The sequence below is a fragment of the Protopterus annectens genome, chromosome 3.part0 (assembly GCF_019279795.1).
Source record: "Protopterus annectens isolate FY-2018-M chromosome 3.part0, PAN1.0, whole genome shotgun sequence".
Taxonomy (NCBI): domain Eukaryota; kingdom Metazoa; phylum Chordata; order Ceratodontiformes; family Protopteridae; genus Protopterus; species Protopterus annectens.
Genome location: NC_056731.1, coordinates 212,663,877 through 212,691,403, shown reverse-complemented (window position 1 = coordinate 212,691,403; position 27,527 = coordinate 212,663,877). Strand labels below are relative to the sequence as shown.

Below are 27,527 nucleotides of genomic sequence, written 5' to 3'. Positions count from 1 at the left end.
TACAGCCCAGCGAAATTATAAGCACCCCAAGCCCAAGAAATTGTACCATATAGAAAAAAACACTATCGCTATATTTTTAAAAATAGGTCAGGCGTTATTTAAGCCTTACCAGTATTGCAACTGTCTCTATTTGCATTTAAATCAATATTGTGATTTGACTGTCGACATGGGTGTGTGTAACACTTCAGATATTGGCCATTTAGGAGAGACAAATCAGGCATATACAACGCAGCACACCTAGTAGTTAGTGCACTTTAGCTATTTAGCTAGTACAGCCTTTACCGCTAAAAGTTAAAATAATATAAGAACATCAATAGCCAGATCATAATCATTCTCCAAGGGAGCCCCTTTGAGTGAGACAACTCCGGCATATTCGACTCCCTATGGTCTGCACTACTTGACTAGTCAGCTTGTACAATTCTTTCCACTAAAAGTAAAAAGATAGAAAGTTAGAAACAGACAAACAATAGCCAAAACAGAAAAATGATCCCCAGGAGCAAACCCAAAAGAGCAGTTGGTAGTTTTTTCACCGTTACTAAATTGCCGCCAGGGAGCACTATTATTCCCTTAGCTGTTTCAAAGGTAAAGCACAATTCAGCTGTTTTATCAAAAGAAATCGCAAACAAAAAGAGCAGCTGGTAGTTTTGTTCACTGTTACTATATTGTCGCCAAGGAGCACTATTTTTCCCTTTGCTGTTTCAGGGTAAGACACAATCAGCTGTTGCTTCATCTGAGACTCATAGACTTCCAATTGAACAACTATCTTTTGCACATGTGGTGCTCAGCGAGCACATATTTAAAGGCAAGTACACTTTACCCTTTGCTTTTCCAAAGTTAAATCACAATTTCAGCTGTTTTTCTACTTAAATCACTTACTCTTTCAGTTAAACAAGTATATAGCACATTAGGTGCTCTGTGAGCTCCTAATCCATTATATACAAGCACACTGTATCCTTTGCTTATCCAAAATTAGAACACAATTCAGCTGTTTTGTCTACTTAATCACTTACTCTTTCAGTTAAATAAGTATATAGCACATTAGGTGTTCTGCGAGCACATAACAGATGAGCACACTGTATTTAAACCTGCCGAGAGGTGAGTTAGAGCAGTTTTATCTCAGATAATAATAGATTACAAATCATTTTACTTTACATATTACACATTAAAACAGACACGAACAGGAAGGAAATGAATACAGCATGAAACTGGAAGTAGCACATGCCGTAGAGAATAAGGTAGGTGTAAAACTGTGGTGGAACACTTTAAATATATAAATTATCTGGATTGGCACATACCTACCAATTTTTGTTTGTCCTAGTGCTTGCATGCATTGTTTTATTGTTGCCTGTGTTCCAGAGGAAGTTGTTCAGAGCTCAACATGACTTGCATCACTGACCTGCTGTTAAACAGATTAATAAGTGAATTTTGATATACTTTGAAGATCTCCTAAACTGAGATAAATGTGTTTGAAGAAAAAAGTAACATAACCTTGTATGTAAAGAGAACTGATAGTAGCATGATTTAGGACATTCATTTATTTATAGTGTTGTTCTGTTCCAAGAACTGTTTCTTAGCACACCCTGGGCCACACATTAACACAGGAAGCAGTCTGCACTGCATTTATAAACATTTTTCTTATAGGGTATCATTCAGCACTTAACTTCAGGTCCTATATGTCCAGAGATCCATCAGACAATTCATTCCTTTTCACATACTTGAAAAGTGCAACACTACTCTGTGAGGTGGGGAAGGTCCTCTCTCATCTAGGGAAATACGTCATTACTTTATGGGTGATTTTTGTGAGCCAAGTACTTGAATAGCCACCTAGACATCACATGTGTGATAAGGGATCATGCCTGCCAGACTAGGATATGCTTATGTGTGGTAAACTGCACACATCTTTCAGAGTATTTGTGATTCCAGTGATGCATATACCTCCTCTTTCAACCCTTAGTACTACTACCACCATGTAGGTGCTATTCCACGCCCTTGGTCAAAGTGGACCTTCTGCATGTGTAAAACTAACCTATGGGCTGCAGTAGAAAATGCTTGTACAACAGGCATTTCCCATATCATCATCATCTCTGTCATGAAATAAAATTACAGTTGCCCCTTTGCTGCTTAGTTCTGCATGATGATTGAGCTTGTTGTTGCCAGACAGCTAGTCATATCCTGGCTGACAGGAGTATACCTGGATACCTAGTACTGGCAAATTATTTATTTATTTGGATAGTAAGTTGAATAAAAAAAAAACTCATATTGTTCTGAAAACTGTTTGCAGAGTACTTCAGTACCAAACTAGCAGAACTTGTATGCGTGAGAAGCTAATGCAATGTAATCTGAGTGTGCATGTGACAATGGAAGTTAAACTGGAAACAAACTATTAAGTATAACATTTGCATAATGGCTGGTTATGTGGGATATTTGAATGTGCTTAATCAAATTTATGAGGGCTGAACTACCAATGATGAAATAATATAACTAACTGTACTCCACAGTTGATAATATAATTGATAAAAATAAGAAAGTATCAGTTTTGAAGCACCAGTTAAATTTTATAATAAATCTTTTACAAAATGTTAATTACTTTGTAGAGTTATGTGAATTTAACACCTTTAACAACTGTAGATAGATTTAAGTTTTGTGAAAGAAATCTGCGAATAAAGGAAAACATTTTGGGGTATAAAGCTTAAGTGTGTATATTTGCTGAAAAATTCCTGATTTGATGAAGAAGGGCTTGTCATTGGAATGTACTGCACTGTACTATACAGTGCAAAAAAAGATGCTTTTAAAAAAGACCTAACATTATAACAAGCTGTGAATATAAAATTACCAACTGAATGTTTGTGAAACACAAGATGTGACTGAATACATTAAGTAATAAGCTCTGATTTGAATTTCCAAAAAAAAGTCCATGTGTCATCTGTGGAAAAACATACCAGCCTGTTATTGGTTTAAACAGAAGAGTTGCAGATGTGGTACGAAAAGCCACATTGCAAGGACATTTAGCAGGCAAAGTATTGACTAATTAAACTCCATGACAATAACCAAACCAAAGACCAGACAAATAGAAAAATGATAGACCAACAACAGGAACTGTAGGACGAAAACCACCACAACGAATTTTGACCTAGGTTTCGTCTTTATTCAGACTTCTTCAGAATAAATGTTAAAAACAATGCACACACCAGAATTTTATACAGCTTAAAATGACATCATTAATCAATTAATTAATTAGTCAGTTAAAAACTTTCATCCTACTTAAAGCAACCTAAGCACACACACACACAAAAACTTGATATTGTAATAGCATACTACATTAATAATAAAATAAGTAATTAATTCAAAAATCGAGTTCAAAAAATACACAGCAAAACATGATGAAATGATAACATTAAACCACACACAAAATAATGTGTAAAAATAAACTAAACACAATCATCATACATAACAAGTCAACTTATGGACTAATCACCCAAGAACATGCTTCAATTTCAAGATTGGGGTTATACTAATGTGGTCATTAATGCCAGGGAAAACTGTCGCATTCAACCTAAGTTGCCACCTCACCTCACTGATGTCTAAATGCAGATCTAGAACATTACCCTGTACATCCTTAACAATATTTTGCAATATACAAAATTTAAAATGATGTCCACCATGCATTTCAATGTGCCTATATAAGGTGTACATGGCACAGTGTGCCCAGTGTCCAGCGTTTTATGTCGGAAAAACTAGTAGAGTCTTTAGAGACAGGATTAATGAGCACCTGTCAGACATAAGGTTAAAGAAAACCACCAATGCCTTATATAGGCACATTGAAATGCATGGTGGACATCATTTTAAATTTTGTATATTGCAAAATATTGTTAAGGATGTACAGGGTAATGTTCTAGATCTGCATTTAGACATCAGTGAGGTGAGGTGGCAACTTAGGTTGAATGCAACAGTTTTCCCTGGCATTAATGACCACATTAGTATAGCCCCAATCTTGAAATTGAAGCATGTTCTTGGGTGATTAGTCCATAAGTTGACTTGTTATGTATAATGATTGTGTTTAGTTTATTTTTACACATTATTTTGTGTGTGGTTTAATGTTATCATTTCATCATGTTTTGCTGTGTATTTTTTGAACTCGATTTTTGAATTAATTACTTATTTTATTATTAATGTAGTATGCTATTACAATATCAAGTTTTTGTGTGTGTGTGTGCTTAGGTTGCTTTAAGTAGGATGAAAGTTTTTAACTGACTAATTAATTAATTGATTAATGATGTCATTGTAAGCTGTATAAAATTCTGTTGTGTGCATTGTTTTTAACATTTATTCTGAAGAAGTCTGAATAAAGACGAAATCTAGGTCAGAATTCGTTGTGGTGGTTTTTGTCCTACAGTTCCTGTTGTTGGTCTATCATTTTTCTAATTGACTAATTAAAAGCAAGATAAAGAATGGAAGATATCCTGAGAAAGATTTGTACAATTTCTGGCTGATGAAAATTATTCTGGGTCTGAAAGAGTAGGTCTAGCTGATAAAAAGAAGAACTGTGATTTGGCATGTTTAGAAATAGATCATGTACTGTCCCTCCACCCATCTCACTGATTGAGTTTCCACCTCACAGTGGATCTCAGCTGGCAAACTTTTATCTTAGAAGCTACAGTAGCACTCGTTACCCCCCCCCCCACCTCTGTTTCCTATAATGCAGACTGCACTCTGTGTTGTCTCTCAGAGCTCGTTTACTGATCATAGCACAATTGTGTGAATGAAAACCTTTCGTGCATTAAGATGAATTTCAAATAAATTATTTTTTCTTTCTTAATTTTTCAGATTTTGGTTATTTTCTAACTGCCTACCCTTTAGAAACTTGAATGCTCATATTTTTATGAGTATTTGTTTCAGAAATAATAGATTTTCTAACTTCTCCCTTTTGTCTAAGACTTTTTAATTCTATTTGATGTTTTTCTGATAGAAAAGGTCAGTCTTCCTTTCGTGTTCACTTATAGTCCGTAGTTATATACTAGGCTAATGACCTCCTGGGTCTTTATAAGCCTAGCTGAGCAATCCAACTGTATTATGGGGTGGGGTGGGGTGTATTATCAGTGGAGTAATTAATCTGTGTAACAGTTTTCCCATAAGGCACTATAATGCATTTCTAGGCATTGAGTTTTATTCCATTGACTTTGGCACCAAAGTCTGGTGAAGATGATTCAGGATAGATAGGAAGAAGGCAAGAGTAAACAAGGGCATCCAACAAAGAGGTGGATGGATTGTGTGAGAGAAGACCTGTGACAGTCAAGCATAACTGCCAAAGAAGGTTGGAGAGTGGCATTGAATAGAGAGAGATGGTGATAAGTGACATGACACCCCAACCCCTTGAAGGAAAATGGGAAAAAAGCGGGTTGATGATGATGATGATGATTTGGCACCAGTCATTTGTCTTTGTTAGACTCTCTTGTAAGATGTTTGTGTTATGGGGGGAATCTGTGATAGCACCCAATTTGCAGACTTGGCCAGCCAAAGCCCTTAATATTAGCCTCTTTGAGAAGTGGATGCCAAATAGAAGCAGTCCCAACATGGAGCCCTGAGGTACCGAGCTTGTGATCAATCTGTTAATGAAGGTGGTAGCACCAGTCCTGAATTTGTGGGTCCTGTCTCTGAGCCAGCTGCCAATCCAGTGAGTCATATAAGGGTTTATGCCCAGTGTGGTGAGTTTGTTAAGTATACTTGAGTGGAGTATTATATCAGATGCCTTAGCCAGGTTTAGGTAGATGGTATGCACCATTTTCCCTTCATCCATTGCCTTTGTGACCTTCTCAAAGAAGTCCACCATGTTCAGTAGGCATAATCTTCCACTGACAAAGCCAAATGGGTCCAGTGCCTGAAGATTGCCTATGTCTTTGATGGTCATTTTCATGATAATTCATACCATGGCTTTGCATATTAAAGTAGTGAGACTAATAGGTCTGTAATTTCCGGGGTCAGTTTGTGGTCCACTGTTGTTAAGTGGGATAACAGTTGCAGTAATCCATTCTCATGGTACAAAGCTTGTTTAGAGGCTATAGATGAAAAGCAACTCAAGTGGTGCTGATAGGTCATGTTTCCAATTATTTTGGAGACATCCTTGGATATTGTTGGGGCCCATTGAGGCTGTGTTTATGGCCTTATCTAGTGCCACCAGGACCTGCTCCCTGTTAATTGTTGGGGGAGGGGGTTATGCTAGTATGTATTTAATAGCAAGAGGAAGGGATAGTGGGGATGAAGTTTGAGCTGCAGTTGTCAGCCAGAGAATTCACTATGTTGCTTTGCTCAGTGAAGCAGGCAGCAATGAGCAGCATTTCAGCACACTAATGGGTGCTGCCTTTCAGGTTTTGGACATAACTGTAAAAGGCCTTGTTTTTGTCTTTAGCCTGTGAGGCTATCCTGACCTCATAATTTGTCTTGCTGGACTTAGTTAGTCCTCTTAGTTTGTTGTTTAGTTTAATTAGATAACTCCTATCGTGGAAGTTGCTCTTCCTGATTTTGAGCGCAACATTTTTCATTTTGTTATATATCCTATTAAGGTTGGGATTCTACCACTGTGGTTTGTTTTTAGACTTTGTTTTGGGCTTACTTCTAGTAGGTACAGCAGCCTCTATAACAGCCATTTACATGGTGGTACAGGGTCTCTGTGAACAATTCCCCATAGTTTATTGTGAACCCTGGTTTGGGAGGGGCAATTAATTTTGATAAACTATTGCTTAATAGGTTATAGTTTGCTTTGAAATCATTATTAGCTATTACAGGGTTTGCTGGGGTTACAGAGCTGATTTTTATTTCAAAGGAGAAAACTTTGATGTCCAAAGTCAACAGTGCGGATGTGACATGGGGGGGGGGGGGTATAGGACTCTTCCATATTGGTGAGTACCAGGTCCAGTATGTTTGAACCTCTGGTGGTTGTGTGCACTATCTGGTCAAGGGGATTTGTGTTAATAATGTCCAGAAATTGTTGTGCCCGCAAGTATGATTATTATTACTTAGACATCCATGCCTCGTTCCAGTACATTAAAGCTTCCTTATATTTTGTATTTTATATTATTTCTCATTTTCTTCCAGAGGCCTACCCAAACCTGACTATTTCCTTCAAGAAAGAATTGTTTTTTTTTTATACTATGTAATGTTTTTTTCATTATGTTACATATTTTTAGTGTTTATTTTCTGTCACAGCCTTAAGCAGTCAATATGGAGAAGACTTCAGGATTCAAGAAATGAATCAAATGTGGTCACAAAATCCTGTCTCTAGATTCTCATAAACAATGCATTGTATGCCTGGGCCGGGAGCACTTAGAAGCCCAGTGTGATCATTGTCAGGCCTTTGGACCTAGGTCTCTTATTTATAAGAGGAATAAAGTAATACTAAAAGGCTTCCTTCTAGTGACTGTGCACGAAACAGCCGATGACTTTTCCTTTCACCCTTCAAGATGTTCTGAGAAAACATTGACAAAAAGCTTGCTCAAAGACAAATCTAAAAAGAAAGAAAAAAGGAAAGAGTGAAAGAAAAAGAGAAGAAAATGAGGCACTCTGATAGTCCTTCTGCAGCTCTGGTATTGAAATGTCCTAGACCATTGAGTCATGTCTGCATTGGCTCTGACTATTTCAGAGCACCCCATTTCTCAGCCCTCTACTCTGACAGCTGTCTATACCTACACTGATGTTATCCATGATAAGTCTCAAAGAAAAGAAATGCCAGTGAGTGTCAGATTGTCCAAGAGGGAGCTCTTGAGGTTCCTGGGCTCCAGGCCCCCTTCTGTGTCCTCACTTAGTTCTACCAGGTCCTCAAGGATTGCAGTCAGTTTTGATCAGGACTGAATAATGAGGAACTTTCTGAATCCTCAAATACACATGGGGATAATCACATTCTCCTCCACACCCAGGACTGACAAAGCAGCCCCTCCTGCTCCTGTTACCTTTGCTGTTTCCTTGCCACCCACCTCAGTGTTGGTGGCTTTGGAGCAAAGCAAACCCCGGTCATCCCTTTGTAAGTGCATAAGATGTCATTTACTGTGCACCTGTAATTGACAAAAAGAGACAAAGGGAACTGAGTGGGATTGTAGGCAGAGGCAAGAGGAGAAGAATAGAGAGAGTCTTTGGGAGACATGAAGGTAGGTGCTAGAAAAGAAATGGAGAAGGTGGGAAAATGAAGTGGAGAATGAGATAGGAGACAGAGGTAGAAGAGATAAAAATGAATACTTAGAAAGCTATTGAAATGTTAGGAAATATTTAAGATTTGGAAGATATGCCAAATGAGAAGAATAGTAGTTAGGGGTGAAGGATATAAACAATGGGGAGGTTAAGGAATTATTAATTTATTATGGCTTGATGGGTAGAAGATAGTACAGATAATAAGAAAAGTAGAAGAATGCCATGATAGAAGACATGGGAGAAAGGTAAAGCAGATAAGAAAAATAAAAAAATGCCATGATAGATGATACAGAATGAAAGACATCCTGATGGGGAGAGATGGTGAGATAAATTGGAGAGTAGGATTTTAGTGTGAGGACATGATGAAGAAAAGTTAGTGACAGGAAGCACTAAGAAATTGGAAAAAAAGATTGGAGGGAAAAGGAAAATGGGAAGTGAGCAAATGGGAAGAAGGGCTGGAGCTTTTGCGAGGTGATTACATGGCTAGAATTTAACATTAGATTAGCCAAAGAGAATAATGCACACTTTTTATGCTTGATTTCATTCAAGAAAGACCCTAAGTTGCTAAACAGAACTACCACCCTTCACTAACATCACATTTTGCGAAAAGAACCACCCACAGAACTAAAGCTCCATTTCTACTATAATGACATGGAAGTGATGTTTTTATGGAGACAGTTTAGGACTTTTAAATCTGTTTTTTTTTTTTTTTTTTTTTTTTTTTTTTTTTTTTTGGAATCAAATGGTTTTATATGCAGGAAGAGAGGAGGAGCCATCTTTTGGAAATGTTTTCAAAGTGACTCTTCACTTAGAAAAATACATTCAGAAGATAATGGCTTCTTTAGTTGACCTTACCTTCAACATAGAATGTCTTAAGACAAAATGAGGAGTGTTTATATAGATGTAGAACATCATTTGTTGAAAAGTTTAGTACATTGGTAAAAATAAGAAGTTAAAGATATGCAAAATTCTTTGAAGGATATTGATAGGAGGTTAAAAGAGAAGCTCCAAAATGATCTTAAAAATCTTTTATTAGAAAAAAATACATCATACAATTAGATGTCACAGATTCTAATCCTAAGAATTAATGGGATACCAGAAAGTATGGAGGGTGCAAATGTGTGTAACATTGTTAACTTGGTTTCTTAAGTTTTAAATGTGCAAGAGTAAAAAAAGGCACATAGATCTTTGAATAAAAAGCCTCCAAGTCCCAGCAGTCCTTTGTGATCTGTTATTTTCATATTTTGTAGCATATTTAGATAAGGAACTGATTTTGAGAATTGCATGGAGTTTCATACCAGTGAAGACAGGAAAAAAATAATAATGTAAATTGGGTAATGACTTCACCTTCATAACAAAGTTTAAAAGGAAAGCTTATTGGTCCATCATAAAATCCTTAACATCAGAAGGTGTCAAATCTCATTGATTGTTTTCTGCAAGGCATTTGACTTTTGTAAATGTAAAGGCCATTTAATACTTTTGATATGGCACTCCTTTTATACAGAACAGTCATTTTATCCATAAAGATAAGAAAATGGACGAAACCTATTCTTTGAAGAAACATGTAGCAAGTGATAACTAGAAAACGATACTTTAAAAAATACTAAATCATATCAAAAGTCGGTACTTACGTATTATCGCAGCCACATTTTTGCGATCATAACGGTTGCTTCCGATACTGAAATGTGACTGGTAATGTTTTAAAAAATGGGAGGCAATGTGTTTGCTTTAAAAAGGTAGGGTCTTTTATGCAGGGTTATGAATAAAAATTAGAAAAAATACTGAAGCTGTCGATGCATGTTGGACTTCCCCGCTGGCTGCAGCATGTCATGCCATCTTCCCCGTTACTGAAACTGAAATGAACTGAACAGGTCCTGTACCCTGCTACAACAAATCGGGTTAATGTCATGATAAAATGTGACATGGTGTGATTTTCTTTTTACAGTGCAGTCTGTGATTTATGGCACTGGCATGTTCAGTGAAAACCACGTAGTACTTCTTCATGGATTACTGTTGCAACGATCTTGATCGCTGTCACTATGTCTTTCTGTTTCTCTGCAGTTGGAATTGCTCAGCCAGAAGCATAGTCACTCTATCTCTTCTAACCAGTGTTTTCTTTTTTTTTCTTTATTTTTTTAATTTCTGGGAATGTTACGTTTCACTCTACATGTCTGTTAAAGTAAGTAAAACAGTGTGTTGTACCAGTCACACTACAATAATGACACAACTTTGATGGCCAAATGTGAGTGCAAACCATTACTTGACCTGCATTTGCTGGCAGGAAGAAAGGAACATTCATCGAGCGGAGTTGCAATAACCAACATGCTCTCAGTACACCGCCTAAACAAACAGCGACAGTAGGGGTTTTGGACATAATTTCGATAACAGTCCAGAAAAGAGCCTGTACAGTTTAAAAGCACACACACACACACCAATCACTTAAAAGTAATTGTACATAAGCATTTAGTTTCTAGCAGCCTAGTCTTCATACTGTTTATTCATTAGCTTTTAATGTTATTTAAATCGGTAAATCATTTGTATTAGTGTAACAGGAGAATTGACTTGATTAGTATATTCACTAGCTTTGTTGTGATAGTATATTTAAATGTGACAGTCTTTTAGCATTAATTCATCATCATAAGTTCAAATAGAGACTTGTCTCCATGGCATAGCGGGATGGAGTCCTTAGTAAGATGCCAATTAACTGGAGATGCTAGGAGGGAGAGGTGAGAGTGAGCAACTTTGCTGGCTCACCCTCTCTAGGAGGGAGGGAGTTTCTGTTCATGATAAGGCCACATCCCCAGTGATGGTGATGTGTCATAATCCTAGAATAAATTGTCAGTAAAACTATGGCATTTGAGGGGTGATACTAGCTGACATCCTGTGTGGTGATGTGTGTGATGTCACTAGTTCCTCCCAATTAGGGCATACAAAAAAGCATCCTTCCTGGCGTGCAGTGCCAGCATATATTTTGCTGCTAGCTGCTCTGCTTCGCTTTCTGTGACCAAGCCGGCATTTTTATAACCAAGTCCTGGGGGACAGTACATGGGCTGTTAAGAATAAATAATGCAACTGGAAAGCTAATGTTAAGCTGGGGGCATGCAGATGGTTGAGTGAGGAGTTCAAATAGATTCTAAGAGTTTCTAAACATTCCATCTTTTACCCTCTTTTCTCTGTAGCCTGTTTTAGAATTCTGGTTTAGAATCTAGGACACTCTTGGTGTGTAATGATGCAGATGTAATAGTTAAAAATGACCTTGAATGTCTTATCTGTAGCCACAAAAGTCATGTTTATTAATTCAGAAATTTAGTAAATTTTTTTAGCATCTTTATGTTATGGTCTTCTATATAATGTGGCACAATACACCAGATGAAAACTCACCAGAGACTCGTTCATTAGTACTGCTATTTCCATGTCTCTGCTGATCAGTACTTCCCTATGTATCTCACCTTCTTACTGCATCTCACATTGTTTGATCATCTTTAAATTAGCCTGTATGATCATCTCCAGGTCCCTTTAGAATGTAGATTGCAAATACCACCTGCACACATAAGTGCAGTTATCTGTCCAGAGTTACTTCTTTATTTCAGATTAACCTGAGAGATCGCTGTACTGGTTTAAAATAGTGAAATGTGAAAAAGTTACATCTTGTAGAGTTTTTTTACTCTATATAACTGAACAAGTCATGCTACCAGACCAAACATCTAGGTCAAACCATAAGACAATAGGATCTTGTGCTTGTTAAAGTGCACAAGAAGGATTTAAGTGTTTCTAACAGCATGTCGCTCTTTAAATAGCTTCGCAGCCTTTCAGTGGGTTCATATGAAGTTAGGTTACTGTAGGCTTTCACAGTATGTTTCCTTTATGTATTGAGTTGTCCTATTTTGCTATTTTATTCTCATCATATTAAAGATTTCTGAATATGGAATGTTTACCCCCCGTACTCACTCACACATACAAATGCCCTCATAAACAGTACAGAGCTAAAACTGTATAAAAATCAGGTGCAAACTATACAAGAATGTTTGCATATTTTCACATGTACAATTGTCAACTGTGTTCATAAGTTCCCAAGTAACTTTGATACTTTCTTTAATCGGTGGCGAGCACTGATTTGAGCTAATATCATGTACTTTGCCAGCAGCCATACTCTGCAAGTGGCCCTTTATAGACACCAGTCTTTTATAAGTATGGAAAGTGAGAGGATTGGAAGTTAAGAAAAAGAGGAGAGTAGACTAGGAAAACACAGGGAAACACAGTAGGATGCAATAAGAGGGCTGCACTGGATGAAATGGGAGAGAGTGGGTTATTTTTTTTTTTTGGTGGGAATAGACCACCTTTTTCTCAAACATATACATATATGTATATGTCACTGTTGATGGGCACCCTGACCATGTGCAGAAATCGGAAAAGTGGGCTTGTGGATGAATGGATATATACAAATACATGTACACATATAGGATCAGAGGAATTACAAGGCAGTTGAACCACAAGGTAATTCCTGCCTTGCCAGTATCTAACCTTAGGCCTTATCTCCCTTTTCAATAAGGGACAGGCCAGTCATAAGAGGGATGAATTTATGAGTACCCATCCAGTTGTCCAGGTTCTTTTAAAAGGCAAACAGTTTGTCATGCTGCTTAATTTGTAGGGAAGTTTGTTCCAGAGGAGTAGGTTTTGCATGACAAATCTATCCACCCACCTTATCATATTTATTTGTTGGGTAAATTTAGACCTCTGGCCTTAGAGTTAGTAGGAGTGTTTCATTTTTGGAAGTATGAGAGTTCTTGGACCATTGAATCCCTTATGGTCCTATAAGCAAGGCACAGCTTACTCCTAAGAAGTCTTTTTTATGCTGAATATAGTGATAAAGCTTCCAGTCTCTTTTGGTAGCTTAGGCCTTTCAAGCCCTTGATCTTTTTAGTTAAAAACCTCTAGGGTATTTCCAATTCCTTGATAAGCTTAGCAAGGTACATCCCAAAGGGATGTTGTACTCTATGATGGGCCTAATCAGTGCGGACAACAAGGATGTGGGGACTCCTTTTGATCTGAAGAAAATACCATTTTATGAGCTGTTCAAGGAGAAAAGATTTACTAACTACCAATGCAACGGGATGGTTAAACAAGAGGGAGCTATTTACCCAGGTACCTAGGTCTCTCACTACCTTCTCATTTTGAAGTGGTGAGTTTTCTATACTGCAACCAGACGCTGGGGGTTTCTTAAAAAAGTGACAGTGTTGCACATGGTAGCATTGAGTTTCAGTCTATATTTTGTACATCAACTATTGACAAGTGTAAGCTCCTACTGGAATGCCTGTATGTCAGAGGGAGACATGACAACTCTCCCAGCTTGCAATCATCTGTTAACTTTGTTAACCAGATATCCTAATTTGATATATGGAGGTCTGAGAAAAAGATTCTGAATAACAGCAGTCTCAGCACAGAATCCTGAGGGACTTTAGTGCTTACCATCATGCTGTTGGAGGATACAACCCCTACTCTTACTGTGCGAGTCCCACCTCTAAGGCAGTTGGCTATCCACCTAACCACCTTATGTTAGGCGAATGTTTTGTTCCCATCCTGAAAACCATAGCTAGGTTAATTTGAAATTCATTCAGCTTGTTTTTTATATTTGAGTATATTATGGTATCAAGTGCCTTGGCAAGGTCAAGATATGCTGTGTGGACAGCTTGCCCACAGTCTACCGCTTGAGTGACCCTCTCAAAGAGGTTTACTAGATTTATCAGATAAGATCTACCCTTGACAAAACCTAACTGCTTGGGGCCAAGTCTGCTGAAATATTTGGTATCATAGTTAATTAGTTCAGTTCAGTTATGATATGTTCTATGCCTTTGCATGTAAGACTCATTAAAGTGATAGGCCTGTAACTCATGGGGTCACTTTTGTACAGAAGCATCACAACAGCTATGTGCCACACCTATGGGACAAATCCCATTTCTAGGCTTAGGTCACAGAGATTCTGGGGTGGGTCCACCAGTACTTGTTTAATTCTGTTTATTAGGCAACTAGGTGTGTTGTAAGACCCCATGGATGAGGTTTTCTTTGTTTTAGAGAGCACTTTCAGTGCATGATTTTTTGTGATGGTTGGTGGCTTGATTCAATGTAGTGTACGCAGGCTTGGAATAGATGTTTTTGGGGTAAAGTTGACATTAAATATATTCATCAGTATGTTGACAATGTCCTCTTAAGTAGTACCATTTTGAGTAAGTTCTGAGCAGTTCTGAGTGTTCCTTATTTTCCTGACATATCTAAATAACGATTTATTGTTGCCTTTGGCTTCTGTAGCTTGTCTGAGTTTCTGGGATACCTCTGTTTTTCTGATGTTATTTTTTACTTTCATAACTAGTTATTTGATGTTCTCCTTAATTTGTAGGTCTTTTATGCTGTGACAATGGTCAAGGAGTTTCCTCTTTTTATTATATAATTTACTTGTGCTTGTGGACCACTATGTGTCTTTGTTTTTAAATGTCCCCATTTCTTTAGTTCTAGTTGGAACTGCCATATTAATATATTTGTTCAGAATGATTACAACTTGTCTGCATAACACTTTGTAGTTTCAACATTTCAGTTTGAAGGCTTCATGGAATTTTAAAAGATGTGTATGTTTGAAGTCCTTGAGCTCTATGATATTTGCTTCAGGCATTTTGGAGATTTTGATATTGAAGTTTACTTGTTTATGATCTGAATTGACCATTGAGTGGGGGATACCTTGAGGATGGTACATACAAATGTTCAGTTTGTTAGGACTAGGTCAAGTATGTTTTTTCCTCTAGTGGATTCCTTAAAAATGTAGTCCAAGGAATTCTTCATGTAATTTAAGAAATTTTATACATATACTCCATTTGTGGGATAGGTCCCCCATTTTGTTTAACAAGTATGGCTATGCCACCACAGTTTCCATCAGGTTTAAGTGAGTGGTAAGCACAAAATCCAGGAACTCTGGGAGTGCTCTCTAGGCTTTTAAACATGGTTTCTGTAACAGCACATACACAAATGAGTTCCAAATGTAGGCAGGCCTAAAGGTTTGATAGTTTGTTGATAAGAGTACTACAATTAAGTAGAGCCACATTGACATGGCCCACTGATTGGTTTGTTTTGGAACATAAGTTGGGAGGTCCGTTAGCTGGTCCTTGAAAAAAAGGCACAATGGAGGCAGCAAAAGCTTTTGCCAGTATGTGGAATCCTTGGAATGAGCGGGGCAAACCATCCTTGGTGAAGAAAGTACAGTTGTCAAGCATCTCATACTGGACCCCTTAGAAGGACACCAAGTATTTAACCATTTGTTAAAGCCAATCACATTTTCTTTATACTTTGTCAACATTCTTGGTGATGGAACGATTCCTCTTAATTCTAGGGTCTTTCCTGCTTTTGTGACATGCATGGAGGGCTGTCATGTCTCCCTGCAAATCCTTCAGGGTTTTCTTGTGTGGTGGGTTGTTTATCACAACACGGACCACACCATCATGCCGTAATCATATTTCTCTGGTTTAAGGATCATCGGGCCTCGGGAAAGACAACTCACTATCACCATGCTTTTGTCCAGTCTCTCGAACATTTCTGTCTGTGTCCATAGATTGCTTTGGTGTAATGGATTTACGATATGCTATTTTCTGGTCACTTTCAACTGTGTTTTTACTAGCTGGTTTTGCAATGTTTGGTTTACACTGGGCCTAGCTTCTACTGGAATGTTGAAGCTTGGGCCGGGATTTTTTTAACTGCATTAGCATATGATAATTTAGTTTGTGTGGCGTGTGGTGTAGGTAAGTGATGTGCACTGGATGTGTGGTCTCAGGTTTGGCTAGGTACTTGCATCTGTCACAAATAGACATTGACAAGTGAAAAAAAAAACATCAGACAATTTTTAAATTTCCTGTATATACCAAGTGCTATTAGACTGATAACAGAGGGAAGATTAGTGAACTTATCTTCCATTGCAGAGAAAGGATCCAGGGTATGTTAAAGAAGAATAAGAGGATATATTCAGCTCCTGGATTAAAGTATCAGTTTGAAGTAAAAAATAATAAGCGTAATTTAAATTAGGTTTAACCACTAAAATAATATCATGTAGTAAATATTCTAGACCAGATGGGGTATGAGGTCAGTTTAGAGGATGTTAGGAAGACTAAGAGAATATAAAAGTGTTAATGGTACCTGGTTTAAGTACTGGTTCAAGGTAAAAATAATGAATGCGGATTAAATTTGGATGAAGCACCCCCCCCCCCCAAAAAAAAAGCTGTCTGCAGTAGTTATTTTAGACTACATTCGCTATGAGGACAGTTTAGAAGTGTAGCAGTGTGCTGCTGATGTACCCTACGATTTGTACAGCTCTTACTAGAATGTGAGATTAACTGTGGTTTCCAAGAAGGAATTAGAAACTAAAAGTGCCGGTATCTGCTTAGCACATTGATGTCCGGTGCTGTATTGAATGCCACCCATCGCAGCTTAACTGAGGAAATAAAGTGAACAAACTAATAAAAAGCAGTTTGAACTCCTGGCAATAATTTCTACCCCACAGAAGCAGCATGACATCATTCTCTACCACAGAATAATTACTTCCTTATTCAAGCTAACACCCTGACCAGAAAACTAAGTGAAGTTGCAATTTAATGTAAAAAAAGTAGGGGAAAATGTAAAATCACAGGGAAAGCAGTTTAACAAAATGGAGATGCATTCAAACAAATAAGAATCAAGTGACTTGTATAAACACACTTTCAGGAGTTTTAGTCAAAACAAACTGTAAACTACTGCAAATTAATGTAAAGGAGGGGTGGAAAAACACAGGGAGAACACTTTGCTCATCGAAATGGAAATAACTGTCTAACCGAATAACAGCCAGGTAACTAATAAATACCAAATAAGCAACTTTAGCCAAACTGTTAAAAATTCAGTACTATAAACTATGAATACAGAATATGTGTGTGAGAATTTACCTCTCTCTCTCTTGTTTTATATATATATATATATATATATATATATACTACTCATCAGTTTGATGCTACTGTATCACATATTTTGCATGCTGAATCATTGTCACTCCAATGTTGTAAATTAATTTTATTTTTGTATAAGCCTTTAACTAGTGGCAAACTGATGAGTGCAGTAAGACTTGCATATGTTTTAAAATCAAGCCTTCATTTAACCATATGTTTTCACTGACAGTGCAAATATAACAATGAAAACATTTATTTGATTTTTCTTCCATTTACACCCACCTAGCAAACAAAATGAACATCTTTCATTATATTGAATGCATTCATTAAAACAAGACATTACACGTAGAAAAGATAGTGCAACAGTAATTGCATAAAATTTATATTACGTAAATGTTTTGTTCCCATCCTGAAAACCATAGCTAGGTTATTTAGCTCTGATCTGACACCCTCCTCAACTCAAAATTGAAGACCAAAAAAGGTCCTCTCCAAAAAGAAAAAATGCTGCTTTGCACTTACACTGTAGGCAAGTTGTTACTACAAATAATATAAAAAGCAGCTTGCTGAAGTTGAAGTTACACACATGGAGGGCGTCAGCCATGACCAGATTTCTGAATGCTGATACTGCACTATAGCATCAGCAGCATCTGCCAGTCATGTCCCCCTAACACCATGTTCATTTTGCCCTACCCTAGCTACAGCTCTGACCATCCCCTCTGTGATGATGCCAGGTATTGCCAGCAATGCCAGGAGAAGTAGGGCAGTGGATGTGTAACATATGCCAGCATAGCTAGCTGGAGTTTTGTAAAGAATTGTATGTCATTTGTATATCAAACTGATTTGTACAGGTGCTGGTGTTGAATAATGTATTTGTAATGCTACTTGGGCTAAAAATGTACCAACAGTATGTCTTGCTGGACAGAAAGTAAATATACATGTATGTCAGACTGTACAACTATAACTGATTAAATGTACATATTGTAACAGATGATACTGGAAGAGAAGAGGTTAAACTCTGGCCCAGCTAACTTTTAGAAAAATATCCTGAAATTAAATTACCTGGTTTAGGCCATAAAGATTGTCTTACAGTTCTGATTGTAGCCAGAGACAAAATATCTGTGAAAACAAGCACTGTGAATTCTGCTGTATTGTCTTTAGCAATGAACTAATTGCTACCCTTGAAGGGTGGAAGTGTTGAAATGATTTTATGGCTTCCAAATGCAAAAATACATTTTAGCAAAGCTCTATCTATATGTATGGTAGCACATATGTGTGAGATTCTGGTTCAGTTTCTAGTAAAGGGGGGTAGCATGGAAACCAGAAATCAGATGACAAGATGTATGTGATGTCAGTCTGTAATCCAGGACTGAAATTATGTTTTTATACTAGATGAGACAGAAGTTTCAGAGCAGTCTGTTTTTGGAACTGACAAGACCACTCACCCACTTCATCTTGCCTTGCTTTAGTAAGTAACCATAGGTAATTACCAAACCACCAGTGACCAGAGTGGAGAAAACACCACAAGGAACAAACAACCCACTCTGTGCTGTTGCCTCAAAAAATCCACAGGCATGAAATGATCCAAAATATTGGTAAAAACACAGGTTTATTACTCCAGCCAGTCAAAGCAGTAAAATAGCTTAAAAACCATACAGGATAAATAGAACACAACTGTAGTGTATCCAACACAGTCAAGCGCTTTCGTCCTGCTCTAGGACTTCTTCAGAACTGTGTTTGCTAAAACCCACTCCCTCTTTTATACTGACAATTAACTAATTAAGATTTGAATCATGTTAACCCTATAGAATCTGTTAAAAAGTGTGTAGTAAATTTTAATGTTTCTGTGAATGAAAGCAGTGTCGTTTACTGAACTAGGTTCTTTTCTGTTACAAAATAGTGGCCCTATGTTTCAATTCAGGTTTTATAGATACATTGTCGTTGATGCCTGGGGTTACCCTGGCATTAAGTCTCAATTTCCACCTCATTTCTGCCCTCTCCAAGTTGTTTTTCCAATTACCCCCTCTCATTACTACCAGTAACCTCCAGAATACCAAATAAGAAAGAGTGATTGGAATTATTTTTAATATGCCTGTATATAGCATTATTTTCATCATGTTTTCTCACAGCATACAAATGCTCATAGATCCTCCTTCTAAAAGTTCTTTCGGTATTACCTATGTAGAAATGCTGACATTCCTGACAAATAGCTATATATACCAGTCCTTTCGTAACACAGGACCCTGTTGCTAATTTTATCTCCCTGTCCCTTACTTCCAACCATACTGAGGTTCCCACTAAGATGTACCTACAATGTTCACAAGTTCCACATCTAGTTGTCCCTCTCACATTGTTCTTAGCATTAATGGGATGTTCCAGTAAAAATTTTAAATTGTAATTAGTTTTGAAAACATTTTTTCTGAAAGAGGTTACCCATTTGTGAGCAAGTTATTAGCGAGTGGGATAGTAGGTATAAACCCCTGCTGGGATCCTATTTAGTGAAGGAGAATGAAACTAATACAAGGAAAGATTATACCCAATCCATGGTGGTGACTTATGGAGAAACAAGTAGTAAGATTAGGGATATTGTCAAGAAAAATTGGGTGTTGTTTAAAGGGAACGAGGAAATATTAGATACAGTAGGAAAAGAACCAACATTTGTTTTAAAAAATAGTGTTCAGTTGTAAATAATGAAATTCTTGGTATGCTCACTGCTAATGCTGTACAAACATAATGTGCTGAGCCTGACATTGGTTCAGTAATGATCAGTCCATTACCCCTGTCAACAAATTAAAAAATAAATAAACATTTATCTTTGGTTCTAAACAAAGTTTCAAATAAAAATACTAGACTATCAGTCTGCAGAGAATTATAAGTCTAGCCAGTAATTAGAGGTCACACTCAAACCCTATACCTTTTATCAATGAGGTTAAAACCTTAACATTATGCCAAACCTCCCTTGTAGAGTGTTAGGGAGGACATGATCATTCACAAGATGTTGATGAAGAGGTAGTATACTACTGGCATTCAGAAAGTCAGTAGTGCATTTTAATAATCAGGGCTGAAGCATTGTGCTCCATGTGTGTGGTTTTCAGTGTATGAAGTTCTTATTTAAATGAGGCTAGTAGGCAGAGCAAGGTACATATAGGTTCATAGGTGTGTACTAGGCTAACAGCCCTGAAGCCTATATAAGCCTAGCCCAAGAAGATTCCCTGGCATCATGCCACCCAAAGTTAGTTCCCATTTGTTGTAAGTGACTTGCTACAGTTTAAAGTAAAGAAAAAATTTTCCCCTTACCTTGGAGCTGAACAAACTTAAGATATTTTTTTGTTCCTCCGCTTGGAGTTAAGGAGCTTAAGACGTTTTTTTTTTTTAAAAATGTGGTCCTTAATTTTAAATATGGTTGGGGAACCAGATCAGAGAGCTGCACAGGGCTCCAAAGAAGCTAGCTACAGCTCTGGTTATATACCTTGCTGATTGCTTACTGGATGAATTGGGAATATTTCAATGTTGCCATTGCGGCAGCAGTCTATAGGTTTGACTATGCCGCCATGCACTATGTGGCAGTTCTTTACAAGAATTACTGAAAAATGACTGTTACATTTCTGGGAAACGTAAGTTTGTCATGACCTCCACAATGCCGTCCTACACTTAGGAGATGTTTATATATAGTAACATTGCATTAATAATGATGTCATATTTGCTGAAGAACTCTGGCCTCCTCTTTTCAACTTCTCCCACCCACTGGTCAAGCTGGGAGTGGGGGGTGTTTTTGCTGAAGGTCATCATAGCAGTCACAGAACTGCTGGCTTGCTCTTCTGTTCTGGGAATGCACATATGGCCTGTTAATTCATCTGCCATCTCAGTCGAGATGTCTTATTTTTATGAATACTCCATCATCCCCAACATTTTCAAGCCTGGTTGTAAAGGTGTTATAAGTTGAGAAAGATTTTTGTTTCCTCCTCGCACCAGCTTGGGCTCTTGCCCTGAGATCTCACAGAAGTGCTCATCTTTGTGCTAGAGTTCAATGCAGAATGTTGCCTAAGGTATGAAAGTGAGACTCATAAGCTGTGAACCCCACCCACTGAAATGTGACTGCAACAATTCTAGACAGTTAACTGTGTAGCACTATTACTTGCTTAGCACCCCAAAGCTGGTACATAAGCAGTGCAAATTTGCATGTCTGTGCCTTGTTGCTGCTCATTCACAATGGTATGGAGTGACTTACGATATTTTCTATATTTGCACATGAGATTAATATGGCTATGTTCTTACTAGCAGCATTTAAATAAATTCATACATTGAGTAAAATTTGCTGAAACTTTGTGTTGACATTTTGTTTGTCACCTGAAGACTGTCAGAAAACCAGAGTTAAAGCAAATAGTTTAAGTAAAGTAACAAGCATAATTGAAATAATAGTTTCATAGTATTTCTGTTTAGTGCAAAACCCTTAGGTATGCCTTGTAAAATACTGTTAAGGTCTAACTTGTTGAAATTCTTTAACAATGAAGTATAGTGAAATTACTGGAAAAATGCCTCTGTTTCATATACAGTACCTAGAAATTAATCAACTTATTTGACACATTTTCTTGCTACTTGGCAGTGGCAATGTACTGGACCAAGATGTCTAAACATTTATATAATTTTATGAAGTAAGCCATCAGTAATCAGGTAGGACAGATACTTTCTCCCTCCCCTCCTATACACTTTTACAGTCCTGCATTGTAAGCACATTCTTTCTGCTGTCTCCTAGGCACACACCCCGACTTTGCACAAAAAATGGAAATGATGAAATAACATGTTGGTTACTTAAGTGACAAATATCAGCTGCATAACAATTTGCGGTACTGCTTTATGTTTATATTGCTTAGAAGAGATTTACCATTCAACTTTAATTCCCTCACAGATAAGGTTAACTCCCCAAATTGGTATTTTTAGGAAAAATATGTTGCAGCATCAGGGAGCAAGGCACAGGAGAGAGAACTTCAGTGCTAAGGAAAATAATTTTTGTTTGAGGATGTAGTTAAGACAAATGGAAATTATTATTTTTTTTTTTTTTTGGAAAAGGGGGTCCAAGACAGGTTGAATGAGCTAAATTATATACTCAAATTGTGGCTGACATAAATACAATAGCAGAAGGAATTTTGCCTTGGCACAGTGCAGAAAGAAAGCTAATGAGGATCCTTTGAAAGTGAAAGGATGAGGTACTGGATGTGATGTGACGTATGGATAAATGCTTTACAAGTAACTGCATGGCTCACATGCTTTTTTACTGCCACAGAAAGTTAGGTAGAGATAGTTAATGTGCTACAGAGTATACATGAGGAAATTCAGCAGTTGGAGGCTAGGAACAATGCCATGGTCATCCTCATATGGAGCAAGGTTTCTCACATGGCTTCCTTGTCAACCTTCATATGCATGCTGGTGGAGACTTGATACACATTGCTGACCTTCTGGGCATGGCCAAGGGCAGGTCTGTATGGGTGGTGGATAAGTAGGCCGGCCAGCATGTCTGTATCATTGTACTGCTGCAGCCAGGGTTGTGTATTCACTCAAAAATGAAGCAGCGAAATGTCATCAGACTTCCACATCATAGTCAAGGTTTGTTGTTCTGCGTACATGGGCAATGGCAGTATTTGTCTTTGTGAGGTACACGGCTATGGTGGATAAACATTTGGGTTTAAAACTCTGACAGGGCTATACTTGGTGAATTAAAATTATCCTTAGTCTTAGCTCACCTGCAATACTGTATAATTAGATAAGCAAAAAATAATAATAATAGTAATACACCAGACTAATCATCTGCGATGAAATGAAATGAATTAGGATATAGTCATCATTCCTCCACTTTACTTGGTATGGTTTCAACTTTAATATTTTGTAATGTAATTCTGCAGTATGACAAGTATAAGGAGGTCAGAGTATTGTAAGAGTGTCACCGCTGAGACCATGCTGTTATCTTTTTAGAAATGATCCTTTCTTGTAATCATGTATTTCTTGACCTTGTAATAACAGGCTAGCTTTTGACTCACTGCTTTTTTTTGCATATTTAGAAATTTTGTTGAAGAGAAATTAGGTTCAAAATACATAGATGGAGTCCGGATGGATTTTTTAAAGTCATATGAGGAAAGCAGCCCTGAAACTCCAATATTTTTCATTCTGTCCCCTGGAGTTGACCCTCTTAAAGATGTGGAGTCACTTGGTAAGTTTTAATTACCATTCATTTAAATCCTTGCATGATCTTGGAGTTCATAAACTTGTGAAACACTAGTACCTTCTTCTGTTTCATTTCTTACAAGCAAGTATTCATTAAATCCTTCTAAATACAGTACATAACCTTAAGTAACTTTCTGTTATTTGCTCACTTGTGCAATAAAATTGTCTGCTAGCAAAGCAGTATAGTTTGATGTCTTTCCATATCACTGTTGCAGTATTCATTACCTCTGGGATCACCTGTCAAGTATAGCTCAACATCTGGCTGTTATACCAAAGCCTTTATTACTTTGGAGCATCTTATGCCAGACATATGCTCCCTGTGCAAGTGTAAGGCATAAGGATGATGCACAAATGGTCTCCAAACCAGAACTTCATTTCCACAAGTCCAAATGCCATTATCATACATAGATCTGAATGCCCCCTTTGCTGGTTATACATAGCTTACACCTTCAAGATAAGTGCCCTGTTGGGGTTCCTTTTCACTCTATTTTCCAGTGGATTACATGTCATCTAAGAAGGAGAAGTGTCAGTGCGGGAGGCAGATTCCCATAAGGACCACATTTGCTTAGGTGCATCTCACAACCACACTCCGTGTTCCATCTGTCAGGCTTTTGTACCAAAGACTTTATACAGCTGTCTTTCTTCCCTTTCTATTTATGGTGGGAAGCAATGTCTGAAGCTGTTGGCCCAAGGTGCAACCACCACTCAAGAAGGTGGCTAGGAAATCTAGGCCTGAGACAGCTGCTGTCTAGCTTCCACTGGATGTCTCTCTTGAGGTGGATCAGAACACGGAGCACTATCTGGTATAACCATTGGTTTCTTCTGCTCTGACCTTCTAAGAGGCAGGCATGGAACTGGCTTCTCACATGTCTGCAGAGGCCTTGCAAACATCTGCCTTAAGGGGGAACCATGGCTGATAATCTCAAAGGGGCCTAAAGGGATTCTTCAAATCCTTGTTAGGGAAGAGGTACCAGGTACTTTGATCAAATCCAGGCAAGGGCCCAACCCATCATGCTTTGTCAAGGCAGACATCCCCTTAAAGAAAAGGCAGGACTTCACACCAGACTTGTTCAATGCCTTGATGGCTTAAAAACCTCCTCAGGGAGTTTTGTTTCCTGCGTCCCCTTGGTCATCTACCCCTGAAAGGGCACGGGATCCTGAGTCAATGAATGAGGATTCTGACTCTGATGCTGATTCTTTAGCCTACTACTCTCAGTTGTCTTCTCCTTTAGACTGTGGATCAGAAGAGGAGGAAATCTGTTAGTCCTGATTCTCTGTTGGGGAAGTATCCTCTGGAGAGACAGTCCTGTGTATGATGGAATATTTTAAATGGAATTGCTCCTGGGTATCAGACATTCAGAAAAGATATTATCAGTTGTTGCAATGGACTCTCCTAAACCTTCTGCTGTCTCTCCTGTGTTGGCTGCTCTATTGGATACATTTCCTGCTGCATCCTTGGCACCAGACTTCCAACCTTCAGCACCCACAAAGCCTGACATGTTCTATAAGGTGCCAGATGCCTGCAACATCTTATATAAATGACCTTCATCTAATTCAGCAGTGATTCAGTGATTTCTTTGTCTTCTGATAAGCCCACTAGGCTGTTGTGCTCTTTTAAGCTCCTTCCCTCCGATAAGGACAGTAGAGCTATGGAGAGGATTGGTAAGAAAGCATACACTTCTGCAACATTAGCCTTTAGGGCTATAAATTACTAGACTTGTATGATAAGATATACTTTATGGCTTCTTTCCCAGATTGGGAAGATTATATCTGATATACCTGACTCAGAAGGTAAGGCTTCATCTCTCTCCTTATAGGGTTCCACTTCTCAAGTTACCCGTCACTCTATAAAATGCAGCTATGATGTGGCTGATGCTTCCTCTAGGGCTGCTGCCTATGGCTGTTTGATGAGGAACTATTCCTGGCTTTGTTTTCAAGGCTTACTGGATGATATTAAATCAAAACTTCTGGATGCTCCTCCTCTGGATTACCAAAATTTATTTGGTACTTCTATGGCAGAGCTCTTCAAGGCTTTGCAGAATTGGGGTAAGGTCATGAAAGATTTGAAGGACAGTTTGTTTCAGAGGAACTATCCTAGTAAAACTGCTTTTCTTGTGTAGATTGCCTAGACATTCTTCCTAAGCATATTTTTTCCAATAAGCTTACTCAAACATCTAAGCCCCAAAAGCCATCCTTTCTTGACAAGTCTGCAGTCATCTGACTTTCTGCCCTCTCTTCCTCTCAGTTAGGTTCCTCTGTCGCTCTCAGTTTGGTAAAAGATCACCACAGGCTCTTGAGTTCTGTCCATTATCCAGTAGGGTTACTTTATGGCCTGGGAAATCCTTCCTTATCCAGTATCCTTCAACCTCCTGTAGAACAGCTTCCTCGTTTTACAGGGGTATTTCAGGGTTTGTGGACCAGGGTACCATTCTTCTTATTCCAAAGACCGAGGGGCATTTACTATTTTATTCCAGGATGTTTCTGGTTCTCAGGAAGGAGAGTTCTTGGAGGCTTGTCCTGGATGTTTTGTTTCTGAACCCTTTTCTCAAAGTGGCATCCTTCCAAATGCTTTCTCTTCAGACTCCGTTTCCTGTTTTGACCCCTCAGGCCTTTCTAGTTTCCGTAGACCTAAAGGACAACTACCTATATATTCCTATCCACCCTCTCTTCAGGAAATTTCTTTCTCTCACTTTCAGTTCTCTGCTTTGGGCTTTCAGCAGCCCCAGTGGTGTTCATTAAATGCCTAACCCAAGTAGCTGCTTTTTGCAGGCTTCAGGGTATTTAGATTTTCCCTATCTGGGCAACCTTTTACTTCAAGTCCCATCCCAAACCAAGCTAGTACATGGTCTTCTCCTTACCCAACTTCTTTTGCACAGCCTGGGGTTCACTGTCAACTTTCAAAAGTCAGTGTGACACCATCTCAGGATCACATTTTTCTAGGCTACTAGATCCAAACTGTTCTAGTGCTAGCCTGCCTTCCTTTCTTCAAAGTCTCTCACAAATTATTTTCTTCCCCTGTTTCCCCCTGTCCTGTCTTTTGGTCAGGAAGTTTCTCATGGCTGTGGGGTTTATGGCCTCTACCATTCTCATGCTTCCCTGGGCCTGGCTTCATATGAGGAGGTTTGAATGGTACAGTGGTACCTAAAATCAGTATGGCTTCAATACTGCCACTCGCTAGACCATCTAGTTCCTCTTCTTCCTTGCTCAAACTGGAATTTCACTGGCGGATTCAATAGATGTCTCTCAATCCAGGTGTTTCTCTTCTAAATCCTCAACCATCCCAGGCACTCTTCATGGATGCCTCAGAGCAGAAATGGAGAGCCTCTTTAGGCACCCTGAAGGTTCAGGGCCTTTGGTCTCCTCAGTAGAGGGCAGATCACATCAGCATCAAGGAAAGGAAGACTCTCATTTTGGCTTTTCAAGCTTTCCAATTGCTCTAGGTGCCAGGCCCCTTTAGAGTTTCTACAAACAACAAGCAAGGGGGCATGAGGTCTTAGCTTCTTTGGAGACTGGCCCTTTGACCCTGGGAAATAAGCCATCAATCTGCAGGTGATGGTAGTCTATATACCTTCAGAGTGCAATCTTGTGGCAAATTCTCTCCACAGATCCAGGACACACCATCATGAATGGATGCTTCACAGAGATGTGCTTCTGTTTATAGTTTATTGGTGGAGTATTCCTCGGGTAGATCTCTTTGCCAACCTTCTGAATAGGCATTTCTCACATTTCTGTTCCAGAGACCCAAGTCCTTTGGCTTGGAAAGTGGACGCCATGTCTTTCTCTTGGAAGGGAATGTTCCTGTATGACTTTCTTTCCTTTCTTTTTCTTTCCAAGTTCCTTCACAAACTCAAGAAGGACTCTCCACAAATCTTGTTGGTGACTCCCTTTTGGCTCAGACAGCACTGGTTCCCTTTCTTGTTCCATCTGGCAAGGGGCAGTCATCACAAGTTACCTCAAGTTAAGGTGCTTACCTTGCAAGACATAAGGTGCAGGGTTTGATTCTCACATGGGGTAATTGGCTAGTCTTAAAATGGCTCACAAGGGCAGTTAGTCTAGTACTACTCTATGAACCTATGAATAAATTTGTAGGGTCTTTTTTTGAAAAGATTTCAAGCTTGCAGAAACTAAAGCACTGCTGGGGATTCCCTACTGCCTGAGGAAAGTAAAATTACATTTTTTGTCTGTAATAGA

General features: G+C 38.4%; 1 protein-coding gene across 1 annotated transcript in view; it reads left to right on the top strand.

Moving 5' to 3' along the window:
• DNAH11 (dynein axonemal heavy chain 11) overlaps positions 1–27,527 on the top strand; it is a 4,606,558-nt gene that overhangs the window by 3,913,944 nt on the left and 665,087 nt on the right. The window contains exon 72 of the mRNA XM_044065542.1: positions 23,174–23,322. Coding sequence (XP_043921477.1) covers positions 23,174–23,322 — 149 coding nt within the window. The remainder of the gene's footprint in view (positions 1–23,173; positions 23,323–27,527) is intronic.